This window comes from Helobdella robusta (assembly GCF_000326865.2).
Source record: "Helobdella robusta unplaced genomic scaffold HELROscaffold_5, whole genome shotgun sequence".
Taxonomy (NCBI): domain Eukaryota; kingdom Metazoa; phylum Annelida; class Clitellata; order Rhynchobdellida; family Glossiphoniidae; genus Helobdella; species Helobdella robusta.
Window position 1 is genome coordinate 4,030,601 of NW_008705254.1, and position 15,383 is coordinate 4,045,983.

The window sequence follows — 15,383 nt, forward strand, 5'->3', positions numbered from 1 at the left end:
GTATGTCCTGCAGTTTGAAGCACGATTGAGCTCAACAATGCTTCAAGACGAAGCTGTTTGCTCCATATTGAACAATGTGTTAATTCAAGTTTTAAAATTGATTGTAGCAAAGTATAGCAAGTTATTAATGTCGTGTTGCCTGTGTAACTTCACCATACATTATAAAAATAATTGCTACTTGGTCTTGTGCTGTTTGTGTTGTGTTAATCATATTCAGTCATCCATACTTACGTGCGTGATTCATTGACAATCCATGCATAACATTGCTGTGTGTCGTTTTTGTAGCTGTTATGTTATGGGAGCAGCAGTTGTAGTTGCTGTTGTAGCAGCAGTTGTAGTTGCTATTGTATGTGTGTTTTCGTAACAGTAATTTTTACATCGTTAAAAAATTTCTGTCTATTAATTTTTTTCTTAAAAAATCACTTTGATTGCAATGGTGATGCAATTTACTTATTTAGTCTAAATTCAAATTATTTAAAAAGATCATAATAATATTATAACACGTTGAAAACCTCTAGTGTAAAAAATTAAATCGACTTTAGCTCAACATACGAACTGTTTAATGATTGGAAAACATTGCATCACCATAAATTATAGAAAGCATACAAATTGCATACAAATATATATCAAACAATTTGATGGGACTGCGTAGAAGAAAGTGCAACTTTGCAGCAAATGGTTATAGAATATAGACACATGCAAGGCAGCGAACTAAGCCTTGCACGTCCAAATTTAACAAAAATATCATTAGTCGTGATCAGGTGTTTCTCATTTAAGAAACTGCTCGATGAATACTCAACTCATTATAAACTCTGATGACAAATTTTTTGGACTGACATAATTATAATTATCTAAAAATAAAATGACATCACACTTTTAAAACGAACAATATTTCTTGGACAAAGAATAATATGGTATTGGTAAGTGACGAAATAAACATTTAATTTCACTCTTTAGCTAAAATGTATTTTTAAAAATTTTTGCGAACGAATATTCAACCAAATATTTCAACAAATTAATAAGTGTAACAAAACTATTATACTAAAAACAGTAATTAATTTTTATGTATGTAAATCAACTACAACTGCTGCTGCCATAATCATCGCCTTCTTCTATATCATTCCACTAGTTTTGTTAAGTATTTATATAAATAATCATGTGATATATATAATCATATAATATAAATAATCATATGTATTTAGACAAATAACGTTTATAATTATATTTATTTATACTTATACACATCCAGCAACTTTCAACCCACATACTCTATAATATTTAATATTTTTATATAGGTACAACTATAGTACGAGTTATGATTTAGTACATTTTTGGATACATGAAAATGTTTTTCATGTTATTTGATAATAGTAGAGTAATTAATATTTTGTGTAGCATCAAAGAGGATATGGAAAGCTGGAATAAAGCTGGAATTCACTGGCATACAACTGATTGTAGCAAACAAACAAACAAACATACAGACAGACAAACAAACAATCACACAAACAAACATACAAACGAATGAACCTATGTGTATAATATAGCATATGTATGCAGTGCTTTCTTCAGTTTATTTAGGAGGAATTTTGTTGAAGTTACACGGGCATTATTAGAATAATACAAATGTTTGCATTTGCATCTGAATAATTTCAAATCCATCTTCACGTATGGTACCTACCTAATCATTTGCCTTAGTTTGGTTCTAAAATTTACACATGTATATGTATACAATCAACCAAAAATTGAACATGACAAGCAAAAAAATGTCATTTAAGTAGTGTTTTATAAATACAGTTATTTTAAAAAAAGTGTCCATCATTTAGAAATGTAGGTGACCTTGCCTTATCAAGATTTTTTCCACTAAATTAAGGTGTGTAAAAATCTGCAGAAATTTAACAATTTTTTCTATAAATAATAATGATGAAGCAAGCCATATGTTATATACACCCGCATGCAATCTTGACTAACAGCACATCCTTTAAAACACTTTGAAAATTTCTCGGGTATTTTATGGCTCGGTTTGGTTCTGTATGTATGTATCTGTAAACTTATCTTGTTGATTAATTTCAGTACAGTTTACATGCATAGAGGTTATTTTCAATTTCTTAAACCTTTAAAGTTAACTTTTAAACTTCTAAAACTTACACCAATTCTCAACTTTACGACAAAAAAGACATTTGACATTTAGAAAGATCGAACATGACACATTTCTGAAAAAAGTCTAATTTTTGCACGGTAATTTACTAAATTGAAAATTCTTTTACAAAAATTGCAGGCATGCTGGTTAACATAAACAACGTTCATACATACACTCACGTATACTTACATACATACATACACACATATATACATACATACATACATACATACATACATACATACATACATACATACATACATACATACATACATACATACATACATACATGCATACATACATACATACATTCATACATACATACATACATACATACATTTATACATACATACATATATATATAAACAAACATACATACATGCAAACATACATACAAAACTCATCAACATTAACGTTGCTGGAGTGTTTTCTTGATGTGCATGATGAAGATATGTTGGGATCGTGTTATGCATGCATGTTGTTCAGAGTTAAATATTTTCTTATTCAAATGTGTTATTATACATGTTTGTGTTTGTGTGTATATATGTGTGCGTGTGTGTGAGTGCGCGTGATTTTTTGAGTGTTGAATTTTTTTGTATATACTAATTAGTATGCTGTATGTGTGTGTGTAGGTTAATTTTTTTCTTTCAGTTGGATTTGTATGCTTTGTTGTAGGCACTTGCTGATGAAGATTCGTTTGTTCACATGTACACAACTGTACAACAAATGCCGTTTTTAATGTAAGTTGTGTACATATGTACAACATATGTACAAGTTAAAAATAGTTCACAAAGATGAAGTTATTGTACGTTCAATGTATTGTCTTAAAAATAACTCTTGGTATGTATACACGGTTGCATACGTTCATTCAAACATTGCTCAAAATATGCTTGTAATAATTTGTATGCCAAGTTAAATTGCTTGCTTCATATCTGCACCATAATACTGTTTACATGTTCATTCGTTCATGCATTCTCAAGCACTTGTATACATTCATCCATACGTAAAATTAAACAAAAATTATACGTACAATTTATTACCCATTTTTTCGTCTGATTATGCAAACCTGTATCCATTTAATCATATTTTTATTAATACAAATATTCGTTCCCTCATTCATCCATTCAATCATACGAGCATATTTTCATTCATCCGTTCATCCACCTACTCATCCATTCATCCATCAATCAATCTATCCATCCATCAATTCATCCATCCATCAATTCATTCATTCACCCTAGCATCCAACCAGCCAATGGAATATTTCAATTTTTTCTTAGCTCTAAACTCGCACGCAACGGCGTAACTAGATTAGAATTCCATAACATACACAGACTCCGAAACTGCATGTCATCTATATAATATCTATATATCTATATAATATATTCTCATGCACATATACAACTATATATACATATATATATATGAATATATATATATATATACATATATATATGTGTGTGTGTGTGTAATTTTGCGTATTATATATATATATATATATATATATAATATATTAGAAAAAATGATTACTGAAACAATATAAATATTTTATGTATATATATATATATATATATATATATATATATATGTCATGTCATATATATATATATATATATATATGTCATGTCATATATATATATATATATATATATATATATATATGTCATGTCATCTATATACATACACACATCATACATACACACACACACACACACACATATATATATATATATATATATATATATGTGTGTGTGTGTATTATATGTCAATATAATAAATGTATTTAATTATAGACATGACTTAAACTGACAAACTATAAATATTTTTATTATCATTTTACTTGTAATTATGGACATTAAAATTTATTAAAAAATATTAAAGAATTTACCAAACTATTATTATTATTATTTTGAAGGGCATAGTTTGAAAAAAGCAAAAAATAGATGGATATGTATATCCATGTATATCCAAATTATATACATGTACTTGAATATTATATAGGAAAGTGTGTGCAACGTAATAGGTCTATTTATTAAAAGATCCCATCAGCTTGCGTTCCAGAGAGCAGTAGAGAGAGATTGATGTTGTTGTTGTTGTAGTAGCTGAAGTTCAGTTGGAGGTACATCCTGCCTTTCTTCTTTTTCCTTTTTTTTCATTCAGTCACTCTCCGACGATTCGTTTGGTTTGCCTTTTTTCATATTTCAGAAAATTTTTCTGAATCCCAAAAGTTGAAAATTTTTTGAAAATTCAAGTTAATTTTTTTTATAAAGAAAAATCGTTAAGTTTTGTTATCTGAATTCATTCGAATTAATATTTCATCTGACGGTTTTCGGATTATTTCATATTTTTATATCAGAATGTTAAAATTCCTCTAATTTTTTTTTTATTTAATTGATTTGATCACTTGTTGTAAATTTAACTTGACCAAACCATTGCAAATATTTTCAGCTATTCTTTTTTGTCTGAACTTGTCGGAGAGCCAAAAAACTGAAGACCATGGTGCTAAGAGGAAGAATGGTTTGTTAGAATCTTTACATTTAGTTTGTTTAATCTTTGAAGATATATAATAGAATTTTTTCAAAATTCTGTTGCAATTTATGATATTTAAAAAAAAAACTTTTCACTAGCAGTCGTTTGTTTCCGGATATCATACGAGCAGAGCAGCTTCTGTTCCAGTCGGTTAGTTATTGTGTTGTTGGGGTATATTTTTCAGGACTATATTAAATTAAGCAACTGTTTTATATTGGGTTTGCTGTTTTGCACAAATATTTGCGTTCTATGGTTGTATAAAATTTATTGTATCTTCATATTATTACATCGGTACTTTCCCTTAATTTGTTCGATGGTTTTGTTGTTGTTTTTAAGTTTGTTGGACAGTTTATTAGATTTAGCTTTTCACATGAAATTTAGTATGATAACGCGTTGAAATGTTATTAACGCAACTTGCCTGCCACCGATCAGCTCAGTACGGAGGTGACTCGATAGATGTTGTCGTGCAGCCGGTTGTGCGCTCAAAGATGTTCAGCTTCGCTCCCAGGTCCTACTTGGATGCTGACCTCTACGCCAAGTCCAATATTCAGGACCAGCAGTTTCTAAGGGATGTCACCAGCAGAATGGTTCGTGTGAATGATATTTTTTTAGTTTTTCATAGTAAATGTTGTAATCATACTATTTTTAGATTGGTTTGAATGTTAAACTACAACGTGCTTTTGCTGAAAATATTTAAATGAAATCATTTTATTGACATGTTTTGTTGATTTCAGCCGACGGTGGGCTTGGAAACCAGACTGCCTCCAGCTCCAATAATTGTGGATCCAATGGTTTCCAGGGTGGGATACGTCTCAAGAGCATCCATCCCTCCCTCAGGAGCAACCATGGTTCACCAGGAGCACATTCACCATCACCATCGTGCACCATCCTACCATAGATCCCCGTTGGTGCATAGGCGTAGTGATGAGATGGATGCAGAGGTGCAGGCTTTCCTGGATTCTACCCCTCAGAGCAGGTTAGTCTCTCAACTATTGAAAATTGCATAAATATATTGAAATTATTGTTATAATATATCATGGTTTGTAAAAAACTAAATTACAGTTAAATACAAATTTACTTATTTATTATTACCTATAGGTACTCTTCCTACTTGCGTTCAAGAAGTTCCCCCCCATCATCCAGCTACCACCAGCAGCACTATCATCGCTACCAACCAACTTTTCACCCACCACCACCCACCTTCCCACCTTCATACTCCGTCCAACACCAGTACCGCCCCTCAACAATTGGATCGTCTGGATGGACTGCTTATGGAAGCTATTCTTCTGTAATTTAACCTCAAACTAATTTTAATTTAAAAAAAATTTTAATTTAAAATGAACATCGTTAACATTTATTTAATTCTCAATTTTAGTATATTTTAAATTATTTTATAAAATATGAACTGTAAAAACCTGTAGGATATCCCCTTGAGCCATTCAACATACGCCCCCTCGTACCACTTGTCGACACAGGTCAGTCACCCCTCTACCAACCAATCAACCATTTTCGCCTCTAACGTTTACAGGCCTTTGACTAATTATGTTAGTTGTCGAGGCGGTTTTAGTCTAGGTAGGTAGATAGATGGCTGGTTTTGTAGAGAGGATTAGTCGATAACAATATGTCGGTTGAATAATTTACTTTTAAAATTTTAATTTCAAACTTAGTTTGAGGAGTGAAAATATTTTTGGCTCACAAAAAGTTGTTTTATACAAATTTATTTCTATATAAAAATATAATCATGATTTAAAGAGCACGTTAACAATTTTAATTTAAAAATGTCAGACTCCAAGCATTCAAGTGACGACGTCGAGTCTTCAAAGCGGCCGACCATTTTCATACGTGTCACCGGTCAGCCACCACTACTCCTCTTCAAGTGCTCTTCAGTCGGTTCCTATTTCGATTGATTTGGCCAAAGCCAACAGACCAGCTGTGAGATTCACTAACTTTTACTTTATTGTTATAAATTGACAAAAAAACAAAAAAACAATGATTTTCCATGTATTAAATAATGAGTTGTGTATATTTTTCAATGAATTGGTGCAACTACGTACGTGGCAACAGCCGCTGCTCAGCTCGTACTCCGGCAGTAGTTACGTGTCATCAGGTCTGCCGCCCTCCTCATCTTCCTCTTCAGCATCAACCTACACGCCTAGATCTCGTTATGACGCAAGATCCTACGATCTGCCCAAGTCTTCATCGGCCTCAAGAGCGAGATCATCCTCCATAGATGCTCCTTCCCATCCCAGAGCGGTTAGAAAATATATATTTATAAATTTTGTGGAACTTTGTAAGCCGGTGCTACTTTACTTACATATTTTTATTCTTAATGATTAGTTACTTGTCAAATGATTCATTTATAAAGTTTTTAATATTTAATTTCTGAACTCGACAGAACTACAGAGATGTGAAGGCTCCCATGTCAGACACACGTCGCAAAGTCAGAGATCTCATATGCAAAACTCGTAAGGATCCCGGCTACTATGAATAAAAGAATTGTAATTAGGTTAAGCCCGATAAGGCAGATGCGCTGTTATTATTTCACCACTAGTCTTCCGTTTTTTCCTCGACAGTAATTACTAGCTCATTTGAACAATGAGTCTATAATAGCTTATAAAAAAATTTTAGTAAAAGATTTTCCCAAAATCTGCAGAAATAAATTTGCTAAGTCACTTCTCATTTCTTTATTTATTTATTAAATCGGTCATTTTCCGATCTATTTCAATTTAATAAATTTAACTTTGCTGGCTCATAAACACGCTCAATCAATCAAGCTGAATCGTCCTATTAAACGACGCACTTTGCAATCAAGTGAATAAATAACATTCATTCATTCAAGATGAATTGAAAACAATAAATTAATGATTGATGTTAACTTCTTATTATATTTTGTTAGAATTTAATTCATGAATGACGGATTGAAACCACTAATAAATTTATATCCTTTGTCTTCAAATATTTAATTTTTAATATTTTGTCATATACGTACAGTAAAATTGATTTTATTAGACGTATGATTCTAATTCAGTATTTCATATCAGTAGATTATTTTAATAATTTTATTAGCACGTTAACCGATTAAACTTTTTTCTAGTTTTATTATTTTATATTTTCAGGCCATCTCTGATTGACAACCACTACTAACAACTAACATTAAAAAACTCCACTGAGTGCCTAATAAATATTTACATATTCTTTTTTATTTAATCATTCGGTAGAGTTCATCTTTTACAGTTGGATAATGATTTTCAATTTATTTTTGAATAAAAAACAGATTATAAAAGAATGTATAAGTTATTTATAAGAAGCATTGTTTCGAATAGGATGTAATTTGTTTCTATCATATGGTATTCATTTGCGAATACCATATGATAAGTAAGAAATCTGAATTTATAGATGAGATTAAAGGCAATCAGTTTTGTAATTTATCATTAGACTTTTTTTTATCATTTTCATATCATATTTTCTCCTTTAAAGCAGATGTTTGAGAGTACATTTATTATTTAAACATAGTTCGCATACGAACCTAGTTCTCACAGATTCGATGTTTTTGTGTTCTGCTTTATATTTTGACTTTGTTGATCACATTTACTTCATTCAATAAAGCATATATCAATCGAAGCTCCGCATCACTTTCTTGTTTAAACTTACATGAGATATAAATTTTTAGTTAATCAGTTTTAGAATAAAATTATACAAAATATATTTAGAAGTAAAAACCTTTTACCAACATTTGCAATAATTTTATAAAGGTTGGAAAAGTAGTTTAAACGTTCTAAATGACACAGCGTCCACTGAATAAAATATCTCACGATGGGGTAAAAAAAATTTTCAGTTTCTTCAGTCAAGATTTAGAATTAATTAACTGTTGTGTTGTTTGAAATAATAAATAATTGATTAATTAATTAATTAATATTCATATACTTGCATATACGTCAATATATATAAATGCACCAGTACCACTAATGAGACTTAAAATTAAAAATCGTATGTCAAGTCAGTGAAATAAAATATACACTAACGTGTTTATTCGTTGATAAGAGCAAATGGCAACAACAGCAAAAGTAATAAAATTAGTTAATAGGAGAATAATAATATGAATTAAAAGAACAACAATAACAATAACAGCAACAACAACAGCAGCAACACGAATGCTAACTTCAATATGACAGTAAGTAAGTAGGTAGTAGTGCGAGACGCATATAACTTGTGGTTGCCCGTATAGTCAGTTGTCACAACTGCTCACTTATACTACACACACACACACACACACACACACACACATATGTACACACTACACACATATCTACACATATAATCATGTACACAAGCATTTTATATAAACATATACATATATGGTACATACATATATACAAGTAAATATATGTATGTATATATATATATATATATATATATATATGATGAGTATAAGAGTGTATATACAAATAACAACAGCATGTAATTCAGGTGTACGTACGTGTGTTATAGGTCAGTTTTTTGATATGATTCCTATGCTGTTACAGACGGATGAGTTAAATTTGTGAACTCGGTTTTTTTTTAAAAATTATGTTACTTTTAATTTTAACAATTAATATTTTAATTAGTTATTTTTTTAAACAATATAATTAATTAATTAATGGTCTTAGGTAGCAATGTTAGTAGTTAATGACAATGTTAAATTCTTAAAAAATTACTGTAAATTGTAAGATGTGTAAAGTATTCATTTTAACAAGTGCAACAGATATCTGATATATCGTATCTACTCTAAAGAAGCAACACAACACCGTCAACAACAACATTGATACACATCTTCAACAAAGATATCAATGGATACACAATTCAGATTGTCGATATTATCAATGTTGTTGTTGTTGTTGTTGATATTACTGTTTCAAACAGGATGCAATCAAGTTGAAGCCAGTGACAATTCGTTCGTAAACAAGAAAGGTTTGCTCATGAATTGCGTAATAATTAACTGTCCATTTTACAAATGAATTAATTTGTTCAAATCAGATCAATATCTTTAATAATTTACAGTCAATTAAATAATCTTTGTAATAAAAATTTTTGGCCACGTGTATTGCAATTAAAATTTAAACTTGAATCAATATCTTGAGACGTTGAAAACAAGTAAAGGAGGACTTCATGTTTAAAACGCAACCTACGGCTCAATAATTGAAAATGAAATTGATTTCGGTACGATTTATTAATTTCTAATTGAAAGCACGTTTTACTGAATTGAATGAAGATTTTGAATTCTCTCTTTCTCTCCCTTCTCTCTCTCTCTCTCTCTCTCTCTCTCTCTCTCTCTCTCTCTCTCTCTCTCTTTCCAGCCCTTTTCTGTCTTTCCAATTCTCTTACTACCATATATAAACTTGACGTATGTGAATGAACGATGGTGATGAATGGATGAATGATGAGATGTGATGACACTTGCGATAATGAGTGTGATTAATATGTAAATGATTTAAGATTTATCGGTGAATGTGTTTAGGTTAATGGCGAGAGAATAATGATTATAAGGATGATGTTGACAATCGATTGCACATTGTTGCATCATCATCGTCATTATTGTTACTATCATCGTGGTTATTGTGCAATGTTAATACTCTGAAGATGACGACGACGACGACGATGATGATCTGCCCTGTGTTGTGTGTGTTGTTGATTTTTTGGAAAATAATTAAGACTAATAAATAATAATAAAAATAATAATCTCTGAATATTTTTAATATTTTGTGTTAATATGGTCAAAATTATTAACATAATTTATATTTAACAATAAAATTTTTCTTAATTTTTCATCTGTTTAGCTTGGCTAGGTTTCGTCAGGATGCCAAGTACATTTTATGCTGATGTAACATTTATAACAGAAATTATTATTATGTCTATTAATGTTTTGTTATTATTATTATTGTTATTATTTTTATTATTATTAGTGTTGTTGTCATCAATGTTGTTATGAATTTATTGCTGTTAATGTGTTTGTTGTTGATGTTCGTTTTTGTCCATCTAATTAACTGGCCAACGAGCCGTTGCACTTGTGTTTGTTGTTGCATTGTAGTTTAGTTGTATGTTTATTGATTTTGTTGTTGTTGTTGCTGTTGTTGTTGACATACTATATGTTATACATTTTGTATAAATCACTTGTTATACAATGTATTTCATATATCATAAACATTATGCTATAGACACGCTAATAAACACGTGTGTTGCTTCAATTCGACGCTATTAGTTGCGTAATTTTTCAGAGTAATGTAACAGTTAGAATCGGTAGATTTTTAGCGGGGACTACATATTTTAAAATTACATAACACATCAACATCAACGAAATTGACATTAGCATAACGCTAGCAACAGTAACATTAACGGGACAGAATAAAATTAACATTACACAGGCAACATTAACATAACATTAAAACTATCACACTAACATAATAAAGAATTAAATAGGTAAATAAGTTTAACAACAGAAACCAAATTAGCATAAAAAACAGATTGACACTTTAAAGACAATTACGTTAACATAATGATAACAATTCAACTTAATAAAAACAATATTAACAATACTACATTAACGTATTAACAACGCAAACGATAACATTGAAATAGAAAGATTTGGTGAAATTAGATTGGCAACTTTGAAAAAAACAACAATAGGATGTAGATCTGGTACAGACAAACAAATTAATTGTCTCGAAAGAAGATACATCATTGTTTTGGTGGAAGAAACACAAATTACACAAAATACAAGATACACAAAAGATACACAATTGTCTGTAAAAAAAAAAGATACACCATTTATTCCAGATTATTCCAACTGGAGAATACGGAGGTCATAGATACAAGTTTTCCAAGAAGACAAAAAATCCAGTCAAAAAAGTAAATAACCAGAATGAGTTGTGATAACACGGCTGAAATGAGTTGAGCGATGAGACGGTCTCAGCGTAATCAACCAACTGTTTTAAGATGAAGCTTTGATACTAAGACACTTATTTGGCAGTGGTTCTCAGACAGACTCACTAGTTTAATGAACCATTATGCTTTGTTATTTTATGTTACTAACATTGCAATATTAACATTAACATCTCTGCACAAGTACAGCAAGGCTATTGTTGGTGCACTGCGAATAATATTTCAAACAATCATGATAGTAACAAAAATAACAGAAGTATTAGCAACAACAACAACAATGACAACAACAATAACAACAACAACAACAATAATAATAATAATAATATCAGCGGTGTATGTTCTAACAATAGGCATTTTATTTTAATGACACATGATGATCGCTGTATGATATCAAGATGATGGTGGTGATGATAACGATGATGAGGATGGCAGTGATGATTGTGATGGTGTGGATGGCAGTGATTATAGTGATGATGACAATAATTTTAAAACTAACGATGATATAATGATTATGAAGATGATGATGATGATGAAGATAAATAGTCGTAATAATGATGATGGGCAGTTGAATGAACGTTGGATGAAAACATATCTGTCACAGGAGGGCTGTTTAAATGGTGGCTATGATGATGATGATTAGGAAGATGATGACAATTAATAGGATGGTGACGATGATGGTGATGATGACAACGATGATGATGATGATGACAACGATGATGATGACGATGATGATGAATAAGAATATCAAACCACACAAGTGAACTTTTCAACCACAAATATAATCAAATCATTAATAAGATTTAGACCTATTGGTGTTTTTACAAATTAAAAAACAAAATATTAACCTTTCTACACGCACGCGTTGCCAAAAATTTGCCTGAAATCTTAGAAAAAATTGGAGTATCGTCAACTTTAAACAGAAAAACAAACAAACATAGTTATTATCTCTAGCCAGAATAAACATTTTAAACTTTTGAACCTCAGCCACTCAAAATGTGAGTGCTTTGTTGTTATACATTGCGCTTGCCTGCGGTGATTCAATTTTTAAAATTACTGTCGCTATAGTATAGACAATGCTGGGATTTTTGCCATGTTAGCAATAATCAGATTTTAAAGTTACAAGTTGATAGATTGATTTTTAAATGTCATTAAAGTTCTTCATAGCAGTAATTCCAGAAACAATTGTAACAACAACGCCAGTCCTTTATTTCTTATTTTTCTTTAAATTTCTTAAGTTTTTTTCAATATGATTTTGTTGATATAAATATATATAGATTTTGTTTTAACTGTTTTTATTGTCGCAAATCTTTCATTCTCAAATAACTTCGAATCTTACATTCATTATATCAATCTTAAAATTGCTACCAAAACATGTTCCATTCTTTCTCTAAGGCCACCAAAAGTGAAAACACCATCACCATCATCATCATCTTCTTCTTCATCATCATTTTCTTTTTCTTCATCTTCATCGTTACCACAACCATGCACTGGATGAAGAAATGTCAAATAATTCAGCAATAATGTAACTGACTAACAACACAACTTATGTTTCTCGATGGACTCTATGTTGGTTGCAGATGTTATAAACCTACATACATACATACAAGCAATAAATATCTTAGTGAACTGCTATATTTCTGAATAGGTTAACTTCAATAAAAATGTCATTTGTTACATTAACAAAGTGACTGTTATCGTAAACAACATCAAAAATAACATTAGTGTTATCAAAGCAGCAGCAGAAATTACATTAACTTTACTAGAAAGAGCATCAACAATAGTAGAGCAAATAAATGACATCATAACAAATGGTTAGTGGTAGTAGTAGTATTAGTAGTAGTAGTATTAGTAGTAGTAGAAGTAGTAGTAGTAGTAGTAGTAGCGCACGCATTCATAGTTGCCAAAACTATGTTCATTAAATTGACTGACTAGCTAGTTGAATTAGCTTGTTGTTGAACTTCTTCTAACATGCTGTTGTTATGTTGTTGTTATGATGATGGTTATGATGATGGTTATGATGATAATGGTGATAATGGCGATGATGGTGATGATGATGACGATGGTGATGATGATGACGATGGTGATGATGGTGATGATACCGTTTGAAATAACTTAAATTAGATTCAAAGGTAGTTTGGTTCGATTGTTAATATTACACGAGCTATATAATTTTAAGTTCTACCTCACGATTATGAGCCTGAGTGGCGACGATGATAATGGTTATGACGATGATGATGCTGATGATGATGATGACAGTGATGATGATAGCGATGATGATGATGATGACGCCATGTTTGCGAATATTATGATAGCAATAATGAAAATTATGATAATAAATAATGTTTGAGTTGATGACAATGAGCATTCATACATAGCAACGATGATAAAGATATGATACATCATTAATGAGGATAACAACATTGGTTGTTATATCAGTGTGTGTGATGTGTGTGTATGTGTGAGTTGTGTGTATGTGTTTTGTGCGTGGCTAATAATTGCAGGAAATCATTCGAAACCAAATTCATTGTTTCGCATTTATCCAGTTATCCTACTCAGAGTACTACTAACTTAACGAGCAAATATTACATCCACATATTCATCCTTTTTATTATTTATCAATCTATCCATCCTTTCATTCATTCATTCATCCGTTCATATGAGCATCCATTCATTTATGTACAAATTGCATTTGAAAGTGAAAAAGTGAACCCAGCACACATGAACGATAAATAGTTGCACACACACACACACACACACAAACACACACACACACACAGATGTTAATGATTGATTATTCTTCTTGCAAATAGTAAATATTAATAGTATTAAATGAACGTAATTTATATTTTTCTATGTAGATTAATTTTTTGACCGCATTTTAGGTTTATCAATATTTTTCAGACTCGAATTATTTCAGATCATTTTTTGTAATTTAACTCAATAAACCAACAAGGAAATACGTATAAAAAGTGAGTTTCACAAAAATATCAAATGTACGGAATAACAGAATTGTCCTTCTCCTTAGTGGAATATTTATATCCTTACGATAAGATAGCAAGCACATAGTGTAACTTTTAAGTTTGTAAGTAGATTTCATTGAATTGATGAAGTTTGTGATATGTAATTTTTGTTTACTAGATGATGCAATGCATGGAAGGATATTGTTTTCTGTTAGCATGTTATTTAGCTGGTTTCCACAAAAATGTCTTGCGAATATGTTATGTACAAATACTGCTTGTTGTTGCACATTAAAGTTTGTTGAAAACAACAGTTGCTGACTGAATGCTGTTAAACTTTGCAATTAAAAATTTGAAACAATAAGCTTCATTGACATATTTTCAAACTGTTGCTATCGTTAATGGCAACATTATCGTTAATATCGAGACTAATATGCGTTATAAATCATGTGTATACAAAAGTGTGTACGTGTAAAGTGTACAAATTGCCTGTACTTATGCGCACATTTTTAGCGAAAGCACGCGCGCACACACACTCACACACACACATAAAATTTATAATGAAGATTTGCTTTGAGCAAACATTTGAGTGAACTCTGTAGTAAAGTTTGAAGGGCTTGATAGTCAGCAGCTTTTGTTTGCTTGTTCAGTTTGGTATTAATCGTCTCATAACTCTAGAAGTGGACACTTATTTGTTGTTCTGTGAGTCTCTGTATGTTTGTCTGTTTGTATGTGCACGCTTGTGTCTGCGTTTGTATTATGTATGCTTATGTGTATCTGCAAACGTTGATGCGTGTGTGTTTGTATGTGTGAGTGTTTGTGTGTTTCTGCGGGTGTGTTTTTGT

At 30.7% G+C, this 15,383-nt stretch overlaps 2 protein-coding genes across 2 annotated transcripts; both read left to right on the forward strand.

Moving 5' to 3' along the window:
- Window positions 1-2,931: 2,931 nt before the first annotated feature.
- On the forward strand, window positions 2,932-5,958 carry HELRODRAFT_163512 (hypothetical protein; the record flags this gene model as incomplete). Its single annotated transcript, XM_009027365.1, has 5 exons — window positions 2,932-2,977; window positions 4,586-4,654; window positions 5,099-5,253; window positions 5,401-5,642; window positions 5,898-5,958. 5 exons carry the CDS (start codon window positions 2,932-2,934, stop codon window positions 5,956-5,958), a joined length of 573 nt encoding a protein of 190 aa, XP_009025613.1.
- Window positions 5,959-6,444: 486 nt separating this feature from the next.
- On the forward strand, window positions 6,445-7,157 carry HELRODRAFT_163513 (hypothetical protein; the record flags this gene model as incomplete). The annotated part of the gene is made up of 3 exons (XM_009027366.1): window positions 6,445-6,552; window positions 6,731-6,919; window positions 7,062-7,157. The coding sequence occupies 3 exons, from the start codon at window positions 6,445-6,447 to the stop codon at window positions 7,155-7,157; spliced, it is 393 nt and encodes a 130-aa protein (XP_009025614.1).
- Between the last annotated feature and the right edge of the window lie 8,226 nt (window positions 7,158-15,383).